The sequence below is a fragment of the Podarcis melisellensis genome (assembly GCF_964234715.1).
Source record: "Podarcis melisellensis genome assembly, chromosome: 17".
In the NCBI taxonomy this organism is placed as follows: domain Eukaryota; kingdom Metazoa; phylum Chordata; class Lepidosauria; order Squamata; family Lacertidae; genus Podarcis; species Podarcis melisellensis.
Window position 1 is genome coordinate 2,987,028 of NC_138534.1, and position 26,856 is coordinate 3,013,883.

At 50.4% G+C, this 26,856-nt stretch overlaps 1 protein-coding gene across 2 annotated transcripts; it reads left to right on the forward strand.

Annotated features, from left to right (window-relative positions):
- Nucleotides 1–1,725: 1,725 nt before the first annotated feature.
- HCFC1 (host cell factor C1) lies at nucleotides 1,726–26,772 on the forward strand. Of its 2 annotated transcripts, none has more exons than XM_081895080.1 (26): nucleotides 1,726–2,759; nucleotides 5,854–6,002; nucleotides 6,337–6,497; nucleotides 6,836–7,044; nucleotides 7,238–7,322; nucleotides 7,430–7,536; nucleotides 7,643–7,822; nucleotides 9,504–9,917; nucleotides 10,586–10,746; nucleotides 10,860–11,057; nucleotides 11,470–11,697; nucleotides 11,985–12,089; nucleotides 12,449–12,668; nucleotides 12,863–13,005; nucleotides 13,099–13,237; nucleotides 13,572–13,792; nucleotides 15,070–16,804; nucleotides 17,538–17,704; nucleotides 18,759–19,308; nucleotides 19,497–19,859; nucleotides 20,257–20,378; nucleotides 21,396–21,533; nucleotides 21,685–21,870; nucleotides 22,042–22,339; nucleotides 24,069–24,132; nucleotides 25,293–26,772. In XM_081895080.1, exons 1-26 carry the CDS (start codon nucleotides 2,540–2,542, stop codon nucleotides 25,330–25,332), a joined length of 6,603 nt encoding a protein of 2,200 aa, XP_081751206.1. In that variant the 5' UTR covers nucleotides 1,726–2,539; the 3' UTR covers nucleotides 25,333–26,772. The 2 variants fall into 2 exon arrangements, with proteins under 2 accessions (XP_081751206.1, XP_081751207.1); XM_081895081.1 differs by having other exon boundaries at nucleotides 1,726–2,120.
- The last annotated feature ends 84 nt before the right edge of the window (nucleotides 26,773–26,856 follow it).

Below are 26,856 nucleotides of genomic sequence, written 5' to 3' on the forward strand. Positions count from 1 at the left end.
TCCGAGCAATTTAGTACGTCAGCGCCATCTTGTTTGGCTTCTGATTCGAATGGTTCTCGCCATCTTGGATCCATTTTGAGAAGTGCCAGAGCTATCGCCATTTTGGGAGGACCCCCCCCCCCGCGCGTCATTGTACAGAGCAAGGAGCGGGAGCATCCAAGTAATTCAGCGCTGTGCCATGTTTATTCTTTCTCGACTACATCCGGGAACGTAGTACGGAGGCTTACTGGAACTAGGGTGAAGCCATTTTTGGACAGTGTTCCGCCCATCCGGGTATCCAAAAAGCAGCCATCTTGGATGCGTATGTCTGCAGAAGGCACATACGGGTATACGGCGGCGCCATATTGAATCCCAGAACGCGGGGAGAGCTGTATACGGGCATTTCAAAAAGACGCCATTTTGGTCTTGTGTTTGAAAAGGCGGAGGCACATCCGGGCAATTTGTGGCGCCATATGTGTTTTCTGTTTTGTGACAGAATAGCAAAGGGGTGGAACCAAGATGGCAGCTTCCAGGAAAGCATGAAACCTGAAGTTTTGATAATTTGTACTCAGTACATAAGCACCGCCGGATCGGGGGTCGAGTAATTAAATCCAGAATGAGGTTCAGAAACGGGCAAGATGCAGCGAAAGCAAGAGAAGCATTTTTAAAGCAAAAGGCAGTGTGCCGGGACCCGGGGCGCGACCAATGGTGGGTGGGGGCAGCAGGTGGTTGAGGGGACTGACATGGACCATTAGGCTTCAAAGGGCAGAGCCACGCCATGTATTCAAAGCACGCGACCTCCCCCCAAGGACTCCTGGGAGCTGTAGTTTTCCCCTCACGGGGCGGCTCTCCTCGGCTCCCTTAAACTATGAAGTGTTTGGGAGTTGCGGGGTGGAGCGAGTGCCACGCGCTTTATATGTGCACTGGACGTGCTTTAAACGTCTGGCGCGAATCCGTTGCATCGGCCACTGGCACTGCGAGCAGAAATTTCTTTTCTCATGGAGGAGCGTTCACGTGCTTATGCAAGATAAGCCCTTCATCTTTATCGAAGATGGCGGCGCCCACAGGGTTGCTATAGGAGAGGGAAGCGTATGGAGCCTCCCTGCAGCATTCGTGGCCGGCGTAAGCAGGGAGGCCAATTGCAGGCAGGAGGAGGGGCAGTTGTTGTTTTCGCCCCAAAAAAGCAAAGAGGGCGGGGCTTCATGTTCAAAATGGCGACGCCCACAGAAACGTTTTATCTAGGTACACAACGTATTGTTAGAAGTGGCTCTGGCGACTCGCGTTAAATTTACAAATTATTATTTTTTTAAAAAAAGAGAGTAAGCGCGATGAAAACGCGGCGCGCAGTCTCCCGCACAAACGAAGCGAAGCCCGCAAAAGAAAAGAGGCGGAGCCCGAATGTCCACAAAGATGGCGGTGTCCAGGCTGCCCCGCCCACCCAAAATGGCGGCGCCCTGGTGGGAGGGGTTCCGTACGGAGACCTCGCCGTGGCCCCGCCCATCGCCGCTGCCGAGGAAGAGAGACTCCTCACAGGCGCAAGATGGCGGCTCCCAGGGCGGCGTGAAGGCGCCTGGAGCCCGCAGCTTGCCCATCGGTGCCGTACAGCGGGGGTGGATCGAGCGGCCCGTTGCGCCTGGAAGGCGGAGGGAGGGAGGCCTGGCTTAGGGCTCCGGGTCGCGGGGGCAGGCAGGGTCGGAGGGGGAGACGCGGCGGGTGGGGGGGACGAGGGGGAGGCGGCTTCTCCCTCCCTGCGGCCGCCATTTTCCGTCCGGGCAACACAAGATGGCGGCTCCCAGGGCCGGGCTCTGAGCGGGGGCCGGAGGGGGGCGGCAGAGGGGCCCTGCTGCGGGCGGGGTGGAGTAACTGCCCCGCGCGGGGTAGTTCCCTCGGAAGGGCAATTGGTAATAGTTTTTCGAAAGTGGGGAGGCAACTAGGAGGCAGTTTTTGTTTCGGCCCCCACCCCTCTTCCTGCCACACGGGGAGGGCGTTTGCCCCATAGGGAGGCTGCATTCCGGGGGGGCCGCGCCAGGCGATCCGAACTCGAGGAGCGGAGGGTTAGCAGCTCCTCCGCAAAGGGCGCCTCCGCTCGCTCTCGGGGCAGCAACCTCCCTCCTCCCCCCACATAGGAAAGAAAAGAATAGGTATTTGCTTTTCCAATAGTTTCTTTTTTGTGGGGGGTATACATTTCTCAGCATCTCATTTTCACAACTACTCCGAAGTAGTTTGTTGCAGCAAGGAAGTGACTCCGGCTTAGTTTCCGCGGTGAGGGTTGTTGTAGCAGTAGTAGTCAAGAGAGGACTTGGGGGGTGTTGTGCCCCATTTAAGGCGGGTGTTTTGACCAACCACCCTGGGAAAAAAGTGAAGCAGCCGTGTCTGTCTCCTACTCCCACTCTTACCTCGAAAGAGGTAGAGTGCATGTGGGTTGGAAGAGTTCCCCCCCCCCCGCCGCCGCTCCTTTTTTTAAACCACCTCTAGATAAAAACTGATAGGATTGCCTCTTTGTCGCGCGCTTTTAGAGGACTGATCGCTAGGAAGGAGACTTACTTGGGAAGTGCTTTCCATGGCTGCCGCCTCTGCTATTGTCCCTAGTGGGGGCTCCCCAACAGGTGGCGGGACCACCCCCGGGCTGCTCCAGCCCCGCTGGAAGCGGGTGGTTGGGTGGTCAGGCCCCGTGCCTCGGCCCCGACATGGGCACAGAGCTGTGGCCATCAAAGAGCTGATTGTGGTCTTCGGAGGGGGCAACGAGGGCATCGTGGATGAGTTGCATGTCTATAACACAGGTAAGGGGGGGTGAATGGGCAACAGCGTCTAGGGTGTTCATAGGGTGAGGGCATTACCCCCATTTGTAGCCAAATCATGAAAAGCTTGCCTATAATAGATCCCAGAAAGACTTGTAATTCTCTATGAAAGCACGAAGTAAAAACTCTTATATCTTGTGTAAATGTATATATGTATGTATAACTCCCACTTTTGTTTTAAGTTTAGGCTGCTAAGATTGCTATATTGTTTAACTCTTGCTCCCCCAAAGCTGCAAGTTGATATAGTAGGATGTGTGGTAATAGAGGGGGGAGAACTAGAAGGTTGAAGTAGTTGTAAAGTCCCTCTTGTTCCTTCGCGGTTAAATTTCTTCCAGCCCTTTGGCTGTGATAATTGGCATGTGCTTGAGTCTTCTCGTTTTTGCTGTCTTCCGTTAGGTGGAAATCAAGGGACTTTACATTAGGAACTTTTCTTCCTCTGTGTTGGTGTCCGGAGAGGAGTAATTGAACTTTGGGGGTGCAGGAGGGCGTATCAGGGTATGTTGGCAGGGGAGCTCATCTCCCACTGGCAACATATCTTAAATGGATTGTCTTGTTGCAGCCACATGAGCCCCAGTCATCAGTCTCAGTGGCACTGGGGAGACTGTGCGTGGTCTGGCAAAAACAGAGATGTGCCCCAGCTTGATTGAAAAAGACAAATTCCCGAGAATTGTCTATCACGAAGCCAGTGCACCCAGCTTAGAATGCAGCTCAGGGTACCCTGAGGACACAAGTGCTTGCCTACTTTCAATTTAACCCTAGTGTGTTGGAGGGAACTGAGATGTTTTCTGCCTCCTCCCAATGTCAACACCCTGGTTCCCACATGCATTCATGGGGGGGGGGGAGGCACTGGCAGAGAAGCTTTTCTTCCCCCAAGGGCTTGGCGGGAAAAATTCAACTTTCAAATGCTGCAGCTTTTAACCCCTTGTTGTCTGGTATCTTTGCTCAAATATAGAGAGCGCACCAGTACAGTGCCTCTGAAAGATGTGGTGGGTTCAGAGCAAATGCTGGAACATTCCACCCTGTAGCCATTTGGGAGGGGTCAAAGACCCTTATCTCCAGTGTCAAGAGTTGGAAACATTTACGCCTCATAGTGTCAGTTGTAGATTGAAGTTTGCTGAAACCCTTCCCAGGGCTGGCTTTAATCCCCCCCCCAGTGAGTGCTAACAGAAAAAGTCACTTTTTGCAAGCAGATTTCCACCCGTGATCTTCTACTGTTCCTGTTCTTTATTGGGAGTCTGGGCTCAGGGTGGAGTCTGTTGGCTTCTTCAAACTAAGCTGCATGTGAGCGTGTTGTGATGTGGGTTCTGTTTTCCTGCCAAAATGTAAGGATGGGGCAGGTGGGCCTCTGTTGTTCAGGAGCTCCTACTGCTCAGCTAGGGTATTATATATCTCGGAAGACACAATTGGTGTTCACTCTTTTCCCCCTTTTTTTGCAAGGCAGCAAAGGGGGGGGGGTGAATTCATTTTCCCAGACCCATTGTTCCAGCAGGCTTTCAGCCCAGGTGATATACCAGGATTAGTTTAGGGACATCTAGCCTGCCAGTGTAAGCTTGCAGCATGATCTGAGTTCTTTAAATTACAAAAATAACAGTAGATTAAGAGGTTAGCTCTTAAGATTACCAAATTGAGTATTAATTGGAAGGGCTTTCTAGAAGTAGTCTTCACCAATGTTTTGATTTTGAACAGTATTAAAGGTTATTTCCTTTTCTGGATCAGAAGGTCTTTATTTAGTCTGAAAGGGTTACCATACCATCATTGCGTCTTCAGCCTAGTTGATTCCTGCACAGTATGGTGATTCCTCTGTCCCTGATCTATGGGTTATGTGGACTTCCTAGCTTAGAATGCACAATTTGGGATTATAATGTATGAACATTTTCTCTGCTACAGTGAAGCAGATTTTGACACTTGTGCCTTCATTTGTGTTACTCATATGAAATAGAGAAGAGTCCTCATTTTAAACAAAAAGCAACTTTGGATATTTTGGAACACAGAGATCTGAGTGGAATCTATAACAAGGCTTAAGACATTTTTTTCCTCATGAAGGAAGAATTCTTCAAGAAGCTCAGGAAATGCAAAGTGTTTTTCCTTAGCAGAAGTGTTAAATTTAATTTCAAACTTTTTTCAATCCTAGTCATTTCATGCTACTGCTTCTTGTACTGCAAAATCAGTCTTTGCAGGCAAACAAAATGAAAGTGATGTTCGGAGACCTTCCTGGAAGCATTGGCTAGTTGTCAAAGCGAGGTGTTAAGAGTGGTGAAGGTGCTGGGTTGGTGTTACCTTCTTTGGGAAGTTCTGGTAGGCCTTCCAGCATAATAAGGTTTTGGTCATTGAGACTAGTTAAGTAGGGTTGCAGCTTAAATTCACTGCAGGAATAAATGTGTGGCCTGAAGCTGCATTGGGTTTGCAAGTGCATGTGGAAGGGAGTCTGTCTCTTCCTCCCATCTTCTTGAGCTGCTGTGACGAGTCTTGCAGTGTAAGGAGAGCTGGGCGGGAGGGGTGGGGGCAGCTTCCTGATTGGCAGTTGCCTCTTCTCTCTGATTTGCCTGATAGGCTGCTTCCTCCCGCTCTGCTCACTGTAAACAGTTCCTCTGGCTGGCAGAAGCCTTGTGCTGCTGAGTGCTGCATCCACCAGGAGCACTGGGAAGGAATGCCTCCTCCCTCATTTTGACTTCTTTGCTTTTGTGGCCAAGATGTTTAGCTAGTAGAGTACTTCCTTTATTTCATTATCACCAGACAGAGGTGAAGCCTCTTCGCTGAGAGGTTTTCCTGTTTCTGGGGTGCTTAGTGTAGGGCTTAAATGCCAGTAGAGGGCAAGGAAAGGGGTTCTGTTACAAATCATGACATCCTCAGTCTGGAGACAAGGGAAGCCACTGCTGCAGTGAGTGCATGAAGACAGCTTAGGTCTTCAAATCAAGTGGTAATAGATATCTCATTAGGTGGTGGATTGGGAGCCAAGAGGGTGGAGAGATGAGCCAGATTCACACATCTGTGCCTCCGCGGCTCAAGGTCTGAGCCCTGCTTGCATCTGAGCAGAGTTTAAGGCAGCCCTTCTGACTCCCCTCTGCTTGTCTCTTAGCTACAAACCAGTGGTTCATCCCAGCTGTGCGGGGAGACATCCCTCCTGGTTGTGCGGCCTATGGCTTTGTTTGTGACGGAACCCGTCTGCTGGTCTTTGGGGGGATGGTGGAGTATGGCAAGTACAGCAACGACCTCTATGAACTGCAGGTGAGTGGCTACAGGACATAAGACTGTTCTCAGTTCAGGAAGGGGGGTGGTTTGAAAGTTAAGCAAGGGGCTTGCACAGTACTACTGACACAGTGCTAAGTTGTGGAGGTCAGACCCTGGTCTACCTTTTTGATTCACCCACATTATTTCCTGTAGCTACTGTATTGGGCCACTAGTCTTACAAGCAGCAGAGGGCTACCAAGTTTTTAACTTCTAGAAGTTTCTCTCTGTGCTCCTTTCCTTCCCAGCCACTCTCCCTGCTCCTTAGATGTTCTGCTTTTAAAATAAATCCTTCACTGCTCACTTGCTTTAACCACATGGCACTTTGTTTTAGGCCAGCCGTTGGGAGTGGAAGAGATTGAAAGCCAAGACTCCTAAGAATGGGCCCCCACCCTGCCCACGACTTGGCCATAGCTTCTCATTGGTGGGCAACAAATGCTACCTGTTTGGGGGCTTGGCCAATGACAGCGAAGACCCTAAGAATAACATTCCCAGGTATAGTGTTTGTGTCTTGCCCTGTGTCGTGATCAAGCTGTAGTGCTCCAGGTGCAACGACTTTGCTGTCATTTTGGACTGGAGCTTCTCACTTGTATTTCCGTAACTGGGACCTATGCAAGGGAACCACTGGTCTTGGGGGTGTTGTTGAATTTGAGCGAATTATTCATTCCCACTTCACTTTTCTTTAATTCTTGAGAAAATATTGCTTGTGCTGTCTACAGGAAGGGGTTGTAAAGGCCTGGGTAGTGTCTGTGGGTACACAGTTGGGAAGCAAAGAAGAGCCTGGCCTGGCTCTCATTTCTGTTTTTCTGTCTCCGCCCCCACCCCAATTACAGGTACCTGAATGACCTCTATATCTTGGAGCTACGACCAGGCTCTGGTGTGGTAGCCTGGGACATCCCCATCACTTATGGTGTACTGCCTCCGCCACGGGAGTCCCACACTGCTGTGGTGTACACAGAGAAGGACAACAAGAAGTCCAAACTAGTTATATACGGTGGCATGAGTGGTTGTCGTCTTGGTGACCTCTGGACCCTTGACATTGGTAACAGCATCAGGAATGGTTTATTTGCTTTGTTTTAGATTGAGGTGGCGTTTGTGGTACCGACTTAGAAGAGAGTGGGTCTTTTGAGCCCTGACAGGAATGCTAGTTCCAGCCTCAGCATCTTGAAAGGCTGGGAGGCAGGATCAAGCACTGCAGGTGGAGTGATCTCTTTGCTGTGTTTTTCTCCCCTCAGAATCTCTAACGTGGAACAAGCCCACCCTGAGTGGGGTGGCTCCCCTCCCACGCAGTCTGCATTCGGCCACAACTATTGGGAACAAGTAAGACCTGTCTCTGACATTCTTTAGCCTGATTTCTCACTGCTTTTGAAAGCCTAATTCCTAGTCTTGTCACAACTTTTGTTCACTATTTCTTCTCTTTGGGACAGGATGTATGTATTTGGAGGCTGGGTACCCCTTGTCATGGATGATGTCAAAGTGGCAACACATGAGAAGGAATGGAAATGCACAAATACCCTGGCCTGCCTCAACCTTGGTATGTGGGAGGATGTCCTACACATTCTTTCATTTCCCCCCACCCCCGCCTGTCTCCAGTCCTTTCCTGTCTGATCGCCTCTGTGTGTATTTCTGTCTTTGCACAGACTCCATGGCTTGGGAGCCCATTCTGATGGACACACTAGAGGACAATATTCCACGGGCCAGAGCTGGGCACTGTGCTGTGGCTATCAATACCCGCTTGTACATCTGGAGTGGCCGTGATGGGTACCGCAAAGCTTGGAATAACCAGGTTTGCTGCAAGGATCTATGGTACCTTGAGACAGGTAAGAGGGTTCAACGTAGGAGCAGGGGCATTATAGAACAGGTGGAGATTTTGAGACTGAAGATCTATGCAAATTGGCAGAAGTAGACACTGTTGGGGGAATTGCATGTTTGAGTGCTCTCTCCCTCTGCATGTTTACTGTGGGAAGCAGGATTTAATCTTGCCTTGTCCCCAAGAAGCTAACTTTACACATGCAAGGAGCTTCTAATGTAGGGGCAACAAACAGGTGGTGTGTATTGTAGTGCCATCTTGCATTCTGGAGTAATAAACATAATTCATCTGCTTGAATTCCCTCCACATGAGAAGTTCTTTGCCTGTGAACAGCTAGCTTTTTAGGAGAAGGTGACTATATTTTGACAAGCTAGTTTTCTGGCAGCGGGGGGCAGGGTGGAGAAGCATTCAGGCATGCTCTTCCTCCACTTGCAGTTGGGCGTGATCTACAATATTACTTTTCTGAACATGCAGGTGTTGCCTTACTATCAGCATCTCTCTTGATTGTTGAGAATGTGGGGTGGTTTGCCCTGGTTCCCTCTTGCACTGCTTTGCAGGGAGTCTGCAGTATATTTAGTTTGTAGTAGACTGAAAAGACAATCTGAATTTGGCTTCTTACTCTAGCAAACTACATTTAATTTGTACCTAGCACCCAAACAGTGGGCATAGTGACTCCAGACTCCAGTCACTATTTTCCAGGCCCACTGGAAGGTGGGATGAAGGAAGCTTCTGGCAACCTCCCCTCCCCCCCCCCCCGCAAAAGTAGGAATGGAACTTCTTCACTTCCTCTTCCACGGTTGTATGCCATTCTGTTCAGTATGCACATGTCAGGGTTCAGATGTTCTCTTACAGTGTTGTCACACCTTCCCATACCATATCCTTTCCCCTGTAATCATTTCCTGAAGCGCCCCTCCAGCTTTCCCTCCTCTGTCCCTCAAAATCCCTACAGCAATAAAGAAGGCAGCAGCCCCTCCACACCCAGTCCCCTGCACTTTCCTGAGTCTTTGCATGTCCCCTCCACCAGTGGATGCTCTGTGACTCAAGAGAGAATGTGCCATTCCCTTCAGGCACTGCTCCTATGGGGAAAGATCCAGATTACCACATCCCAGCCACTTCTGCCTAGGGGAGAGAGAGTTTTTTCCTCTGCTCTTAAACTAAATCCAATATTTGCCTGGCATTATGTCAGATGTTGTCAACAAATTGCCACCAATTGCTGCAGAAATGGGAAGGAGAGCTCCGTATCCATATCTATCAGCACAGTAGGAGAGATACCTCTGGCTGGCATTGTTTTCTTTCAGCCTCCTGGTATATGCACTGTTATTCTCACCCAACTTCCAAATATGTTCACCTGAAAAGGGTCTTAGAATGGGAAAAGGTGAACAAGATTTAGACCATCGAGAGAAACAAGCCAAGGCAATAATGCTGCATACATGCTGGTGGCTTTTTTTCATCAGCACCTATGCTGCTGCTGCTGCTGCAAAATGGTCTGGGAAGCTAAAAAGAAAATGTTGATGGGGCTGGACTGGTTTGCCCTTGCTTTTAGAGTAGTGTCCTGGAGTAAGTGTGTGAAATGGTATGGAATAGCTTTAGAGGAAAGGTTCTCTAAGGAATGTGATGGGATCGAGTTCCCTTTGCAGGGTACCTGCAGTGTCCTCTTCCTAATGCCATCTGTTCTTATTCTTCTGTTCCAGAGAAACCTCCGTCGCCTTCACGGGTGCAGCTGGTTCGTGCCAACACCAATTCCCTGGAAGTGAGCTGGGGCTCTGTCCCAACAGCTGACACTTACCTGTTGCAGCTCCAGAAGTATGACATCCCAGCTGCCACCTCGCCAGCTGCCAATCCTGTGCCCTCAGTGCCTGTCAACCCCCCCAAGAGCCCCGCTCCAGCTGCAGCTGCCCCAGTCCCCACAGTGCAGCCCCTGGCGCAAATGGGCATTACCCTGCTGCCCCAGACCACAGCTGTTGCAGCTGCTGCTGGTGCCGTGGCTGCTGCTGCCGCCCCACCTACCACAACCACCATCCAGGTGCTGCCTACTGTGCCTAGCAGCCCAATGCCTGTGCCTGCTGCTGCTGCCGCTGCCACCGCCGCCACTCCTCGTCCTCAAGGTAAACGGGAAATCCTAGAGGGCAGCAGGGAGCACAGGACTCTTTATATTTTCAACTAAAACCCCATCCCATCCTTACCAGGAAGCAGGCATCTTTCCTCCCACTAACATCTGGTGAAAGAGCCATGCAGCTCCACCCGCAGGGCCCTCTTTACAGTAGCCCCAGGGTTTAGAAAGAGCTCCCAAAGGAGGAACAGCAGAACACCTTCAACAAAATTAAAATAACATTTATTTCTTAAGATTATTAGCATGTGCATCTTTGAGCGTAGGGTGTGTTGGTCCAAATATTTTAAATGAAATGCATAAGAGCCAAATCCTAGTCTGTATTTGGGGCTTTTAAGTCAAAGTCTACAACATAAGTTGGAAGAGGGAAGGAGCGGAGCTGCGTTGAACAGTGTGTGCTTTTAAGGCCCTCGTTTTTGTTTTTAAAATAAGCTTCCAGTCCCATATTCTTCATTGATGCGTATATATTTCCTCACCAGTTCAAGGGGGAGGACGCTGTTCTTGGGATATTACTTACTGCACTTGCGGCAAGTGATCAAAGGAAAATGTACACTTTCCATGCCAACTGTCTGCTTTGTGCAAGGGCAGCCAGCTTGAGAACCATCACAGTAACTAGGAATCTAGGACACAAACATGTCTTTTGGTTTTTGTCCTCTTCCTTGGCAGCTGTCCCAGCTGTGCTGAAGGTGACAGGCCCACAAGCTACTACGGGGGCTCCATTGGTGACGGTGCGTTCAGCAGGGCAGGCTGGGAAGGGGCCTGTGACAGTTACTTCACTGCCGGCCGGAGTGCGTATGGTGGTACCCACGCAGAACACTCAAGGGACAGTGAGTATCGCTTAAAAGAATGGGGGGGGGCTGTGCTGGAAGGAACTAATTCTCTGTCCTAAGACAAGAATTTCAGGACATTAACTTCCTGACACTCTTCTCTATCCTTCCAGGTGATTGGCAGTAGCCCCCAGATGAGTGGCATGGCTGCTCTGGCAGCTGCTGCTGCTGCCACTCAAAAAATTCCACCATCTTCAGCCCCTACAATGCTGAGTGTGCCTGCTGGCACAACCCTAGTTAAGACTGTTGCTGTTTCACCGGGAACCACCACGCTACCCACCACAGTTAAAGTTGCCTCTTCTCCCGTCATGGTGAGTATCTGCACCATACTCTCTGTTAGGAGGCTGTTTGGCTCATTAGCCTGCAACCAGTTTTGCACACAGCAGGTGGCAAGAGGGCAACATCTCTTTGTGCTTTGTGAATGAAACCCTAGATTTCTGCCTCCATCTCTCTTGTGCTTTGTGAATGAAACCCTAGATTTCTGCCTCCTGGTTGCCCCTTTTTAAAAAAGGAGTGGGGGGGCTTAAGGCAAGGGCAGAGGACCTTTGGTTCCTCCTGCTGTTACTGCTGGTTCCTCCTGCTGTTACTGGATCATCCCTGTCCAGTGACCATTCTGACTGGAGCTGATGGGAGGTGTAGTCCAGCAGCATTGGGAGGGCCACAAGTTTCCCACCCCTGCTCTTAGGGATCTTTGCTTTTCTCATGTTGGCCATGTTGATGCAGGTGAGCAACCCAGCAACCCGCATGCTGAAGACAGCTGCCGCTCAGGTTGGCACCTCGGTATCTTCGTCCACCACCAATACACCTACTCGGCCCATCATCACCGTGCACAAGTCTGGCACTGTCACTGTAGCACAGCAGGCCCAGGTGATGACTACTGTGGTGGGAGGGGTGACCAAGACCATCACATTGGTGAAAAGTCCCATCTCAGTACCTGGAGGCAGTGCATTGGTAAGTATCCAAGTTGCAGGGGCGGAGGGTGGGCGGAGCTGAGAACAGATATATCTTTCAGCCCACTAAACACTCCACTCTAGATGAAAGTAGGCAATTGTACAGGTCAGTTCCTTCCTTTAGCATTTGTGAGCTGCTGCTCTCTCTCAGTATTCTCTACTGATGAAGGTTTACCAGCTACTTTATTAACCCAGCTTCTCCTCAATAAGAATGAGAAGAGTGATAAGAGAAAGTCCCTTCATTTTTGGACATGTCAGGGGCAAACCAATCTTGTTTTCTCCTGACAGATTTCCAATTTGGGTAAAGTGATGTCAGTTGTTCAGACTAAACCTGTTCAGACATCAGCTGTGACAGGCCAGGCATCAAGTGGCCCTGTGACCCAGATAATACAGGTAAGAACTTACAACATAGGATTGGTTGCCATATATATCCCCAGCCCGAGAGCACTTTGCTGGACTGTTGATGCTACTTCCAACCACACTTTTAGATGTGCAAACTGAGGCTCACTCATTAATTTTCATCACACTTTTAGGCATATACTTGTAGGGACCGAAAGCAATATTAAGTTTTTCTGATCATCACAAATTGTTCCATGGTGGCCTTTGTTACTTGCTTCTTGTGAACAATTTAGGTTCTTGCTCTTCTAGAGCGTCAGGTTTTTTTGTATGGCCTCCCTATTTGTTGAGTGTAAGCATATTGAGATGCTTGTTCTGTGCATCGTTTATTCCCTGTGTTTTCTCTGTTTCTCCAGACCAAAGGGCCCCTGCCTGCTGGCACTATCCTAAAGTTGGTGACCTCAGCAGATGGCAAGCCCACCACAATCATCACCAGCTCCCAGGCAGGCGGCACAGGCACCAAGCCCACCATTCTGGGCATCAGCAGTGTCTCTCCAAATACAACAAAGCCTGGCACCACAACCATCATCAAGACCATCCCCATGTCTGCTATTATTACCCAGTCAGGTGCCACAGGTAGGGAGTCGAGTGTGATTATAAGCAGTACTTCCATGGCACTGGCTGGGTGGTGGGTAGCGGAACTAGAGGATGCTGGGAAGTGCAGCAGCCATTGGGATCACTCTTAGGATGGCTTCAAGAGCACTTCAGTGTTTCTCTGTCCCAAGGGGTTAAAGCTCCCTCCATGTTACAGCTCTGCCTCTTTTTTCCAGGTGTCACCAGTAGCCCTGGGATCAAGTCTCCCATCACCATCATCACCACAAAAGTGATGACTTCTGGCACTGGGACACCTGCCAAGATCATCACGGCTGTACCCAAGCTGACCACAAGTCACGGGCAGCAGGGTGTAACACAGGTGAATCAGTTAGTTAGATGAGAGGGCACTGAGTGCTGCGTTGTCCTGAGCTGCAACTCGAGTTGTTAACATGTCAAATGTGTGCCTTTCCAGGTGGTACTTAAAGGAGCCCCAGGTCAACCTGGCACTATCCTGCGAACAGTCCCTATGGGTGGAGTGCGGCTTGTCACCCCTGTCACGGTGTCTGCTGTCAAGCCTACTGTCACCACTTTGGTGGTGAAAGGAACTACAGGTGAGTGTGCTGGCCTGGGGGCAGGAGCAATAGGCTGGACACTCAGGCTAATGCATTTGCTTTTCATTATGAAGCCCCAGCAGCTGTGAGGGTAAGGTGCCTGTTAGGTAGAATGCTGGCTACACCTTGGCTTATGCTTGCTGTAAATTTGGTTGCCAGCTTTGTTTTCTTGCTGCTATGCTGTCTATATGTCCCTAGAAAAGCAGCCTCATGGGACACTGACCAGGACCCTTGAAACCCATGTTTACTGCTAGAGGTACAGACTGGGTTTCTGACCCATTGAAACCATCACACTGTGGAGGATACCAATCACAACCTTTCCGTCTTCTTCCAGGTGTCACAACCTTGGGCACTGTAACTGGCACAGTCTCAACCAGCCTAGCTGGGACTGGGGGACACAATACCAATGCCTCCTTGGCGACACCTATTACCACCTTGGGCACCATTGCCACACTTTCCAGCCAGGTCATCAACCCAGCTGCCATCACAGTCTCAGCAGCACAGACTACCTTGACAGCAGCAGGAGGGCTGAGCACTCCCACCATCACCATGCAGGTATGGAGTGGGTCAGAGGGAGCTACTGGGGAGTTGTTTCCTGATAAATGTGAAATCCTCATGGCCTCCCAGTAAATTGATGAGCCCAGGGATCCAGGGTGGGCAAAGTACTTCGCATAACACATAATTAACTTGTGGTGCTTACTATTGTAACAAGATGGTTGCTGGCTGAGGTGGCTTCAAAAGGGGAACAGACGGATTCATAGATTCTCTTGTTGGTTATTAGCTGTGATAGCCAAATGGAACCTTTGGGTGTCACTCAGCTGGTGATAAGGCTTCTGTCCGCAAAATGCGGAGGGAAGCAGTTATCAGTCCCTCAACTCTCTGGAGCATATTTATGGAGGTTGGAGAGGCGGGAGGGGGAGTTACTGGAAATTATTTTCTTCCCCATTGTGCTGAAAGAAGCCTTCCCTTAAGCTGAACAACACAGTAGGATACCGCCCACTGTGTTCAGTGCAATGTAGTCCTGTAAACCAGTTCCTGGGAACTAAGCAGGGGGGGAACGGTTCTCTTTGGTTTAGTGGCCCTGGGACGAAAGTTCCCTCTGTTCTCATGGCCCCAGTCTTTTAATTTACAGCAGCTGTGGTCTAGCAAATATTTGTCCAAGATCTGAAACCCCAAGGTGAGCTTTATGTCAAGTGTGTATGTGTGCATGAGAGAGAGAGAGACATTCTTGTTTATAAAACCCAATAAAACCCTATTGCAGAATTCATTGTCCTTGGGTTATTATACCTCCCTGAACGCTAGCCTGCTATTATATCTGTAAGGCCAAGCAAGAAAGAGGACAGACTTTAAGCTCTGCAGCACCTTAACTTGCTTATTTATGATGCTGCAGGAAAGATTTGCAGTCTGTCCTCTCCTGGTGGAGGCTTGCAGACCATTGGTTACCTGAACTAGCCTCTTAACATGTCTCCACTTTCCCTATAAGCAAGATCAAGGCTGTTATACAAGTTACACAAAATGAGGCGATAGAACTATGGACTATAGTTCTTCAGATTCAAGATGAGTTGGGGAGGTTATATTTTTGCTGACTCCCCACAAACTATTATTTTCTATCTCTAGAGAAGAGTACTATGTTAAATAGTTCTCCATTATATACTGAGAAGCATTCAAAAACATAATTGCCAACTGCATCCTGAGCTGGTGTGGTTCCACCATCTCATTCTGAGTAATTTGTAAAATTGTTCTAAGACTTATTTTTTAATGGTGCAGAAAAAGTCCCTGGCCGAGGTGTTTATTCTAACGTGTGTGTATTGGTCTCTGCTTATTATCTCTAGCCTGTGTCCCAGCCTACTCAAGTCACCCTGATTACGACACCCAGCGGCGTGGAGGCCCAGCCAGTGCATGACTTGCCCGTCTCTATCTTGGCCTCGCCTACCACAGAGCAGCCCACAGCTACTGTTGCAATTGCTGAATCAGGGCAGGGAGACGCACAGCCAGGCACCGTCACTTTGGTGTGCTCCAATCCACCATGCGAGACACACGAAACGGGCACCACCAACACAGCCACGACAACTGTAGTGGGCACTTTGGGTGGGCCGACCCAGGTGCAGTTTGTGTGTGAGGGGCAAGAGGGTGGTGGGCTTCAGCCCAATGGGAGAGTCGTGCGGGTATGTTCAAATCCTCCTTGTGAGACCCACGAAACAGGCACCACCAACACTGCCACCACTGTGCGGAGTGCTGGGCAAAAGGTGTGCTCCAACCCACCCTGCGAAACGCATGAGACTGGAACTACCAATACAGCCACCACCTCCAGGATTGAGAAGACAACTGCAGATCCGCCATGCCAAACTTTCCAGACTAGTGCCACTAGCACTACCATGACAGTGAAACCCATTGTGGGCACAGGTCAGCTAGTGTGCTCCAACCCACCCTGTGAAACCCATGAGACGGGAACCACCAACACAGCCACCACTGCCACCTCTAACATGGGCCGAGGGCAACCTGATGGTGAGCAGAAAGAACCAACCAACCCCCCATGCCAGACAAAGCAGACTAATACAACCAGCACCACCATGTCGGCAAAAGCAGATGTGCCCACTGAGCAACCATGTGCAGTCCGGATGGTGAGCTTTACTTCAGCTTCTGGTGTGCCCAGCGTTGCCTCTGGCACCACCAGCACAGTGCAGGCCAGCGAAAGACTACCAGCCCCCAAAAGCCTACAGTGTGAATCCCATCACACCCACACCACCAATACTGCCACTACGGCTCGGTCTCTGATGGGCCGAGGGCAGCCTGACGGTGAGTGGGTGGGATCCGCCAACCCTCCGTGCCAAACGCAGCAGACCTGTTCCACCAGCACCACCATGTCTGCCAAAGCAGATTTGCCTACAAAGCAGCTGTGCACAGTGCAGCCGGCATTGCCCGATTCAGGGTCAATGCTGCCCCCCTCAAGCACACCTTGCGAGACCAGCAAAACAGGCGCCAAGGATTCAGGCCCCCAGGTGTGCTCCAATCCACCTTGCGAGACTCACGAAACGGGCACCACTAACACAGCTACTGTATCCACATCAAACCAGGGTACTTCACAGCCACTTTGCTCCAATCCACCTTGCGAGACTCATGAAACAGGCACCACCAACACATCTACAACAGCCACTTCCAGCATGGGCGTAGGGCAGCAAGTGTGCTCCAACCCACCTTGCGAGACTCATGAGACTGGCACCACCAACACAGCAACCACCACAACATCAAACATGGGCGCAGGGCAGGGCGAAGGTGCTGGGCAAACTCCTGCTGCTCCACCCTGTGAAACACAGCAGACGAGCTCCACCAGTACTACTATGACGTCCAGCACCGGAGGTGATGGCACCCACATTTCCAGCTCAACCTCTTTGCCAGTGGGGGGCTCTGAATCAGGAAAAGCCCCTGAGGGAGAAAGTCCAGCTACTGAAGGATTACCACTTCAGAACCCAACCGCCAGAGTGTGCTCAAATCCTCCTTGTGAGACCCACGAGACTGGAACGACCCACACAGCCACCACTGTCACCTCCTCCATGGGGTCCAATCAAGGTGAGATCAGGCAGGAGAGGAACTCTGGAGAGGCACCTGCTCCCATCTTGCATTTGGATGCCTTGGGCCAGTGGCTTTCAGGCAGGGGGGGGGACGACCCTGGGGATCTCTGGAAGCTTTATATTGTGACACCTTATGGTGTCACAGTAACCAGGAGCACTGCTTGGGTCCCTGTGTCATTTGTCCTAACTTTATACATTCAGTTTTCCTCAATCAAGTACTTCTTCTTGCTTGAGCAGGACTGGGCTTCTTGCACCACCTTTGGCATCCTTGTTTTCATGCAGTCAGTGAAATAAGTCCTGCATTTCTAAAGAGCAGCTGTTTTGAAAACTGTTTTGTCAGGGACTCGGGGGAAATAGTAATGGCAGGCGTCTCTTCTTCAGAAGAGTGTTGGGCTTACCCCAGGTGACATTCTCAGCTCACAGAATAATGCTGAGAGTCCACAGTGCCTTGGAGAAGCAGCATGTGTATTTTTCTAACTGCCCTGAAATCCTTTGCAACACACATAGAAATCATTGGCAGACAAGTTCATGGAAAATGTGTTTCCAGAATTCAGAGGTCTGCGAAAAATGCTCTGGAGGACACCAGCTGTGATGCAAGTTTGGCTGCCTTATAGATTCTTCTTCTATAGGAACCTAAGTCTGGGTTTACTGCTGTCTGGAGAACATGAACAGGCAAATGGAATCTAAAGTTGTGGCTTTGTTCTCATTGCATAACCATTTCCTCTTTGCAGACCAGCCACCTGCCACCAATGGCCAACAGGGGGAACCTGAGTCAACTGTGACTGAGAGCCCAGCTGCCAGTAGCCCCAGTACTGTTACAACCACCGTTGCCTCCACACTGCCCAGGGCTGTCACCACCGTGACACAGTCAACACCCCCGCCAGGACCCTCTGTGCCGGTAAGAACCACAGAACCAGAACTGGGCTTGAAATAAAACTTGTTCTTCCACCCTCATCTATTCCATGGGATATGCCAGAAGTCGAGGCTCTAAGGCCCACAGTGGGCTTTGAGGGAGGGAGGAACTTCCAACACTCCGCAACACTGAGCCACTCATTCTGGGCTCACAAGGGAGTGGTCACTAGGGTAGAGCGTGGAGGAGAGAATCGCCTTTTTATTCCTGCTTCTCCTCTCCCCATTGCTCATATGCTCACCTGCTAATACTTTATATGCAGCAATACAAATGGAGTTTAGAGAAACATTTGTTTATTCGGCCTGTTGGCGGTGGCCATTGAGAAGCGCATCAGTAGCAGCACAGTTTCTCCTTGGAGCCTTCCTTGAACCTTGTCTCCCAGTGCATCATTTTCTGATCCTAGAGTTGCCTTAAGGTGGTTTGCTGATCCAGTCCCCGATCTTTCTCTCAGTTTGAACTCAAAATGAAGAGGAATGTGGGGAACTAAGCTTTAATTCCTGCTGCTTCCTTTATTTTTTATCGTTCTACATGTTACATTTGTGTGTGAACAACTTAATATCCTGCAAAGCTCCATTTCTGGCTCCTCATAACAATACACTCTACCCCAAATGCATGCCAAAAGATCCTTAAGGGCTACCAGCATTCATTCCTCAAAAGTAAGAGAAATAAAATGAGAAAGAAATACATACCAGAGAACAGGGAGCTGAAATGCCTAGTCGTGACTGTTAAACAGAAATGCTGTGCTTGGGGCCTTTTAGGGACAAGTGATAGAATGGCTGGCTCCATCTTGCTCTGCTTCTAACCTTCCCAAAAGCATTTGGTTGACTAAGCTACAAAGTTCTGGGCCAGATGGACCGTCATTCTGATCCAGCATAAGCAATTCTGCCTTTATGTTGCAAGTTGCCTAAAAGCTGCTAGCAAACCTTGTGAGGCAGAGACATACTCAGTAAAGAAATTCACCAAAGTTTGCCTTTCCATCACCCAGCCTTCTGATGCCAGGTCCAGCATCTAGGCTACTAATACCATCTCCTACTTGTTGCAGAACATTTCTTCTTTGGCTGATACTCCTGCGGAGGAGGCCAGTCCCCCTGCTGAGACACCAGCTGCCACCAGTACAGATTCCCTTACAGGAGCCTCTGAACCACTGCAGCCTCCTGTGGAGATGCAGGCAGCAGCATCTGAGCCTCAGGAGCAAATCCACGCTGCACCGACAGCAGGCACCCCACCAGCTGAAGCTGCTCCCCAGCCAGAGCTCCCGGCGCCTGTGGTGGAGGCACCAGCAGCACCAGCAGCTCCTGCCCGGGAGCCTGTCACCATGGTGGTGGTGCCTCAGGTGACCCCTGCTGCTGCTCCTGCTCCACCGCCACCTCCAGCACCAGCACCACCTTCAGAAGTAGAACAGTTGGCACTGCCCCAGGAGTTGATGGCCGAGAGCCAGGCAGGCACCACCACACTCATGGTGACAGGCTTGACGCCGGAGGAGCTGGCAGTGACTGCAGCTGCAGAGGCGGCTGCCCAAGCTGCTGCTACCGAAGAGGCCCAAGCCCTGGCCATACAAGCAGTTTTGCAAGCTGCCCAGCAGGCTGTAATGGGTGAGTGATCTCATCTCTCTTCCGGTTGGCCCTGGGGTTATTGGGCAGGGAGTGTCCCTACATATTTATTCACCCAGCTGAGGTGGGGCACAGCCTCCTGCCCCTCCCTTCTGCTTTGTGTTAGCGGAGCATATATCTTTCCTGCAACCTTGTTCTGCCTCCAGTTCCATCCTCTGGCATTTTTGCAGGTCCTGGAGAGGCCATGGATACATCTGAAGCAGCGGCAACACAAGCGGAGCTCGGCCACTTGGCCTCGGAGAGCGCTGAGGGCCAGGCCACCGCCATCCCCATTGTGCTGACCCAGCAAGAACTGGCTGCCCTCGTGCAGCAGCAGCACCAGCTTCAGGAAGCTCAGGCGGCGGCAGTAGCAGCAGCCGCCGCGGCAGCCCAGCAACAGCCACCTCAGCACCCGCTGCCTTCCCACTTGCCCACAGAAGCCCTGGCCCCTGCTGACAGCCTCAACGACCCTGCCAGTGAGAGCAATGGCCTCAACGAGTTGGCTAGTGCAGTTACGAGTACAGTTGGGCTCTTACCCCCTACGCCCACAGAGAGTAAGTAGTGCCATATGTGTCCTGTAGAGTGGGGGCGCTCCGCCTTCTGGTGGCAGGAGGCTATGGACTGCTGCTTGATGCGGGGGGGGGGGGTCTCACACCCAACCTTTCCCTAAGCTGATGGCCTCCAAAGATGTTGACCCATCAGGTCTCCCCCTTGGCTGCAGTGGCTGGGGCTGGTGGGAACCCAGCTTCCTCTGGAGGGCACCAGGTGGGCGGAGACTAGTGTTTAGGACACCTTCCGCCCTTTTTCAGTCTCGGTAGTGGGGGTCTCTTGGTTAAGGTGGGATTAGGTTTTGGAACTTGTGCTTTACTCTCCAGCTCTAACGGTGGAGAGATGATCAAGGTCTGAAAATTTTCATTATTGTCTTCTTTGAACATGATTTTCCTCTTCCAGGCCTTGCTCCCTCTAATACTTTTGTGGCACCACAGCCAGTGGTGGCGGCGGCCAGCCCAGCAAAGCTGCAGGCGGCAGCTGCTCTGACTGAGGTTGCCAATGGGATTGAAGCAGCGCCAGTGGTAAGCTAAGGAGGGTCTAGAGGGGGAGAGATTTTTTTGGGGGGGGGGTAGAGAGATACTGGTTTCTCCATCTGAGGGTGACCAAGGCATCCAGTAGGATAGGGTGGTTTATGTCCCCCATTGCCTGGGAAGGCTGGGAAGATGTGTGAAATGCTTTGGGCTCAGCTGGTCCTGCAGTCACCGCATCAGTTCTTTTCCTGCCTTTGGCCAGGGCAGAAGGGTTTCTGAGCATCTCCTTCTCTGTTGTTGCTTTTTTCTCTCCTCCTGCTTTCACAGAATACTATGCTGTATGCTCCTAGTGGCATTTTGCAGCCTCCGCTTGCATTAACAGGTGGTGGCCCCACAACCTGTCAGATGCGGCCTACGAATAATTGGCCACTTTTTCATTTTGCCCGCTGGACAAAAGTGGTTCCCTACCCCTGCATTTGCAAGATGGATTCCTTCGCCTTCACAGATGCATCTTTTGGCACAAGCATGCTATAAGTTCTACTGTAGCAGATGCCATCAACAGCTCAAATTTCTTCCCGATTCCCTCCTAGAATAGGATAGCTTAGACAAATCCCATTTTATTGGATGCCTTCGTCATCCCAGGAAGAAAAGGGAACTTAGAGTGTTCACTGTGAAGTTTCTAGTCAGATTAATAAGGCAACCAAGCCATATTCTATATGAAATGCACTATACATTTTCAAACTCAGAAGTCAATGTACCTTAGTCCTTCAGCTAGTGCCAGGGCCTTCCAGAAGTCCCTTTGCCCCCCCCTTTTTTTTCTTTTTCTCTATGGTTTTTGCCTCAAAAGGGAGACAGTTTCAGCATTCTGCCTGTTTAAGGCTTGGCAGCCAACGGGAGGAGGAGCCTTTGGGATTGGTACTCAGCTAAAATCTAATTGTGCAGCTTCCCTGCCTTCCAAGGCAGTTGGGAGATATAACCCAATCCTTACCTCAATCACCCCAGACAAGAAAGTATTGAAAGTTCTTTTTCAGCTTCCCAGAACTCACCCTCTGTTCTCCCACCGTTTAGAAACCAGAACCTCCCACTCAGCCTCCAAAGGTGGTTGTGAAGAAGGAGAATCAGTGGTTTGATGTGGGTGTTGTTAAAGCAACCAACATGATGGTGACACACTACTTCCTGCCTCCTGATGATGCGCCTGCCACAGAAGTAAGTGACCTTCACCTATCTTTTGCTTTTTTCTAATGATGCACATAGTTTGAAGATTCAAATCTTTGCTGCCATCATGTCTCTCATCCTTTGTTCCTACAACCATCAAGGTGGTCATCAAGTCCCCTTCTCACTGCTCTTCTCCCTGCAGGATGACTCGGGCACCATACCCGATTATTCTCAACTCAAGAAGCAGGAACTGCAGCCTGGTACTGCTTATAAATTCCGTGTGGCAGGAATCAATGCCTGTGGCCGGGGTCCTTTTAGTGAAATTTCAGCATTCAAGACGTGTCTGCCTGGCTTCCCTGGAGCACCATGCGCCATTAAAATCAGCAAGGTCAGTGCTCGTTCATTCTGCCAATCACTTGCTATGTCAGCTTCTTGTTCTGGGGTAGTTGGGCAACCTTTGTTGCTTCTCCTGTTTAGCTAATGCCTCTACCCCAGTGTGGCCGCTGGGAGCCAACTGTCCAAATCCTCAATCTATCTGTTGTGTGTGTATCTTTCTCAGAGTCCAGATGGAGCCCATTTGACTTGGGAGCCCCCTTCTGTCACCTCTGGGAAGATCACGGAGTACTCGGTGTACTTGGCCATTCAGAGTGCCCAGGCAGGCGAACCGAAGAGTGCAGCCCCCGCTCAGCTGGCCTTCATGCGAGTTTATTGTGGGCCCAGCCCCTCATGCCTGGTGCAATCAGCTAGTCTCTCCAATGCCCATATAGACTACACAACCAAGCCTGCCATCATCTTCCGCATTGCTGCCCGCAACGAGAAGGGCTACGGCCCTGCCACACAAGTCCGGTGGCTGCAAGGTGAGTGGTTGCTGCGATAGGAATTTGGGAAGGGCTTCAGAAAGCATCTAGCCTGTTATCTTGTTTCTTCATGGAAAGGTGGTAAGGCAGTTTCTCTTAAATGTATCCCCATCTACAGAAGAAGGAACAATGAATTACCAGGACCCATTGGTCTCTTTCAGGGCTGTATACAGTTGTACCTTGGAAGTCGAACAGAATCCATTCTGGAAGTTTGTTTGACTTGAAATATTCAACTTCCAAAGCACGGCTTCTGATTGGCTGCAGGAAGCACCTGCAGCCAACCGGAAGCTGTGGAAGCCCCACCAGACGTTCGGTTTCCAAAAGAACGTTCAAAAATCAGAACACTCGCTTCCAGTTTTCAATCATTCGGGAGTCGAAACGTTCAACTCCCAAGGCGTTTGGGAGCCAAGGTACAACTGTGTATATGTACTATTACATTTAAAATATTGAGCCCATTATGCAAATGAAATATATCTGCATAATTTTATCTCGGGTTGAGTATTTTTGCTGAGATGTTAGGGGGCATGAGAGTTGAGTGGTTAGTTTAAAAGGGACAGAAGGGTTTTGCAAAATTCCCACCACCACTGCACTGTATTGGCTTCAATTGATTACCACCAGTGTGGCTGAGAGATATTCCTAAGGATGTGTGGGTGGGCATCAAAAAAGGATCCCAAACTTTTCAGGTATATGGCCTATGTTCCACATTCTGTTGTAAATGCATGACATATATAACCCAACATCTAGTGGGCAGTTTGCTCCTAGCTTGGGAGTCTTAAGGGCAGCTCAAGAAGTGCCACTTCAGACTGGGAAATCTAGATTGTAAAGTGCTTGAGGCAGGACCTGTTGTTTTGCCACTTACTATGTGAAAGCTCAGCGGTCGAGTCCCAGGTTCAGTGCTTGGCATCACCAGTTAAAAACAGGGTTTTGGGTAGCAGGTGGCTTGAAAGGCCTCTGCCTGAGACACTGGGAAGCCACTGCCAGGCAAAATAGGCAAGACTGGCCTGGGTGGGCAGTCTGACATGTGGGATATGTACAAAGTTAGACTCTATATAAAACGTTACGTTGTGGAACACGTTCCACTGCATTGGTTGAACTGAGGCCAAGAATACTCATCAGTTGAGAGGATGAGGGGGGGGGGGTATCAGTTGGAACCCGTAATGGAAAGGATTATTCACCATTGCATATTTCTGCCTATTTGGGTGTCAAATTAGACCTTTCTGAGGTTAGGTGATTCTCGGGGTTGGCCAATTAAAGGGTTGCAGACCAACTCCAGCCTGCAATATAACCTTATTGGACCACACTCTCCTGCCCCCAAGACACTGCCAACCCATGAATTGAGGTTTGGGCAGACATTTTTGTCCCCCATTTCTCTTGTAATTCGTCACATGTTTTGAGTTAAGCACATTTGTTGGCAAGTCACACTGGGTGGTGTTCATAGTATTGGCCAAGACAGCTCACGCTTTATAACTGTATAAAGTCCCTTCTTCTTTGGTATGCTGCAACATGGCTATGGATAATGGTCAGTTGTGAGGAGGTCTATTGATGGCATAGCTAACCTCCAGCTTGTCTCAGGAGAATAGGGCTGCTGCCCTCTGGACTATTAATCTCTGGCTATTTGCTGTGTGCAAGTACCTGAGCTGGAATCTGGTACCCAGGTTTGCTGTGTGCTCTGGCTCTCTGGATAGGGACTTGCACCTCCAGTATATGCAGCACATTCTTTTCTTCACAGAATCCAGTAAGGATGGCTCCATGATAAAACCAGCCAACAAGCGGCCGCTCTCCTCTCCCGACCTGTGAGTATTTCCTAGTGGAAAGTCATGCAGTGTTTGTGTTTCAGGTCAAAGTGGGAGAGGGGAAGGAATGCGTACAGAAAGGGACATCTGGAGTCTGTGGGTCCAATCAAGTTCCTATTTCTTAACCCGGTTGGTCCAAGTTCCTTTTCTGTGTGCTGTGAATGGGCAGAGCCTGGGTGTATGGGGTGCTAGGGGAAGGGTCGTACCTCTGATAGGGGCCAAATCATGCTCCTTCCGGGGTAGTTTGTTCACCTTTGGTCCTCACTCTGCAATCAGCTCTCACCTGTGGCTTCTCGAAGCTGTCAGCATGAGACAGTGGCCACATCCCAGGAACTGCTTCGACTGGCCAACTAAATCAGGTGAGGGTAGCCGGTGGGTCTCAAATCCTTAGTGAGTCAGGGACTTTCCCTGCTTGCGAAGATAGGCTCCGGTGGATTGAGCAGATGAGCAATAGTGGGTCCAACAGTCAAGAAGGCGGTTTCTGCACATGCTGTAGAGGGATGTGAGGGGTAGATGGGGCTTGTCCACCTGGGAAGGGAGCCCATGTAGGAGAAGGAAAACTGATCCTAAACCTCTGCTGCTTTGTGGAATATATTTGGGAGAAGGCAAGGCTAAGGAGCAAACCCTGTACAAATCTGGAGTAGAGTCCCTAAGACGGTTGGATGGTGCTTGTACACTTCCTTCCGGCAATTCCTGCAGCCAAGCTGGTGCTCTGCTTTCCTTTGGACCATATCAGTGAGGCCAAGAGGGTAGTCTTGTCCTCTGGGCAGCCCAGGACCTCCGTACTTAATGACCAGGCTTGCACCCTGAGGAGGTCACTTTAGTGCTGCTATTTCAGCGGTGTGGCTTCACCCCTGAAGGCACACTCCATTGTCTTTCGAGACAGATGGACACCAGCAGCCACAAATGGACAGAGCATTTCATGAAGGATATTTTTAGGTGGGAGGGCACCACAAGATGGGATCCTTGCCAAGTGGAAATGCTTCTTCCTGGAACGGTTCTGCATAGGCAATCCAAGATGAGAGAGATTCACTTTTGAGTTGAGAGCGAGCACACATACCTATCCAGATGTGGATTTAGGAATTGATCTCTGAATCTGTGCATCAGGCCTAGCCTAGTATTTGGCTCATGAGCCCAACACATTTCTTTTCCTCTTTCAGGAAAACCGCTCCAAAGAAGCCCAAAGCAGATGGGCAGTGAAGGGCATCCCCTGCTGTCCCCTCTTCCTGCCTGCTCCACAGCCTCCACCTGAACCCCCAGCCAGTCAGCCGCCCCTTTGTGTGGAGGAAGATGGAACCGCTGAAAGCACATTTCATACACCACGGGGCTGGACTCTTGGGGCGGAGGACGCAGAGGCTCAAGTGAGGGAGCCCCAAGCAGGGGCCATCGCTGTGCCATGCCATGCTATGCCATGCCATGCCCCAGCCTAGGGAGGGGGAAGAAGGACTGGAGTTCCTCCCCTGTCCCCTGCTGCTGCCCCGTTTAACATGGACGCTGATGTTAGGGGTGGGTTTGGAGGGGGGAATTGTTATGGGGGGAGGGGGGCTGTTGGGTTTTTTACAAGTTGCAGTTACAGGAATGAAGTTCTTTTTGTATACCCCAGCATCCTGTGTCTTGGGGGTGGGAGGGTTATTCTCCCTGCCTCCATTTCTTGTCTCTGTACAGACCCTCTCCCTCAGTTTAGTTTTTAGTGTCTGCGTTGGTAATGGAGAGAGAGGAGTCTGTGCTGTTTGGGGAGGGAGGGAGGGGCGGGAGGTGGTTGGACCACCAATGCAGCTACTTTTGGGGGTGGGTGGGGGGATGCAGCTCATTCTACAACAGCTGTTCAAATGCTCAGCCCAGGGCGCTTGTGGCTTCAACCCACCCCCTCTTCTCTACACATGCAGCAATTCCTCTAACAGCACAAGCTGATTTTTCCCTCTGCTCTTCCCTCTCCAGACCACAAGGCGGCATGTCTAGGCAAAAATGCCTTGCCATTCCTCTCCATCGTTTTATATAAAACCTTTTTTAGGGGGGAGGGGGAGACGTTTTGGAGGTATGGAGCCTGACCCCACAAGGTCAGGGTGATAAGCTAGGAACAAGACTGCGGGACAATACTGTTGCCTGTTGAAGTACAGCTTTCCCTCTTGTTGGGGCAGGGATCTAGGTTCCCTCCCACTCCAAAGGACTATGTACACCCCCCTCCACTCGCTGCCTCTCTGGACATTCCACAGAGGGGAAGGGAGAAGAGCAGTCAGGGCTTATTCTTCAGAGATGGTGCGGAATAGGCTATAAAATGAAAAGCAAACAGCTGCACTGACTGCTATGTCCTACCTCTCCATTGTCAAAGAGATTTGGCAGGTAAAGCAGGCCCCCTCCCCAAAATAGCAAACAAACCCAGGAGCAGACCCCTTCCCCACCAACTTGCTCTGTGCCCTGGTCTTTTGTATTATAATGTATTTCGCTGTGTCCCCTTCCTGTTCAGACCCTAAGATCCTTCCTACCCTACTCTCCTACCCCATTTATTTTCCTTTGAGACAGGAACAGTCCTCCTAGGAGTTCCCCATGGCTGTCCACCCCTCCGCTCCCCCTCACCCTAGTGCTGCGTATCTGTCGTTTTTGTGCTATTTTGAACAATTAAAGACCTCCTTTTTTTGGAAACCAGGTTCTGTCTGTGAAACTAGATCTTTCCCTCATCCTCTTCTAGTACTAGGGCGTTTCTGGCTACCTTTTGGGAGAAGAGCC

Excerpts from the sequence above, each read along its gene's own strand:
- HCFC1 (XM_081895080.1), top strand. The coding sequence starts at position 2,540 with ATGGCTGCCGCCTCTGCTATTGTCCCTAGTGGGGGCTCCCCAACAGGT. Across the intron at positions 12,090-12,448 it reads CTGTGACCCAGATAATACAG|ACCAAAGGGCCCCTGCCTGC; the intron begins GTAAGAACTTAC and ends CTGTTTCTCCAG. Across the intron at positions 19,309-19,496 it reads TGCCCAGCAGGCTGTAATGG|GTCCTGGAGAGGCCATGGAT; the intron begins GTGAGTGATCTC and ends GCATTTTTGCAG.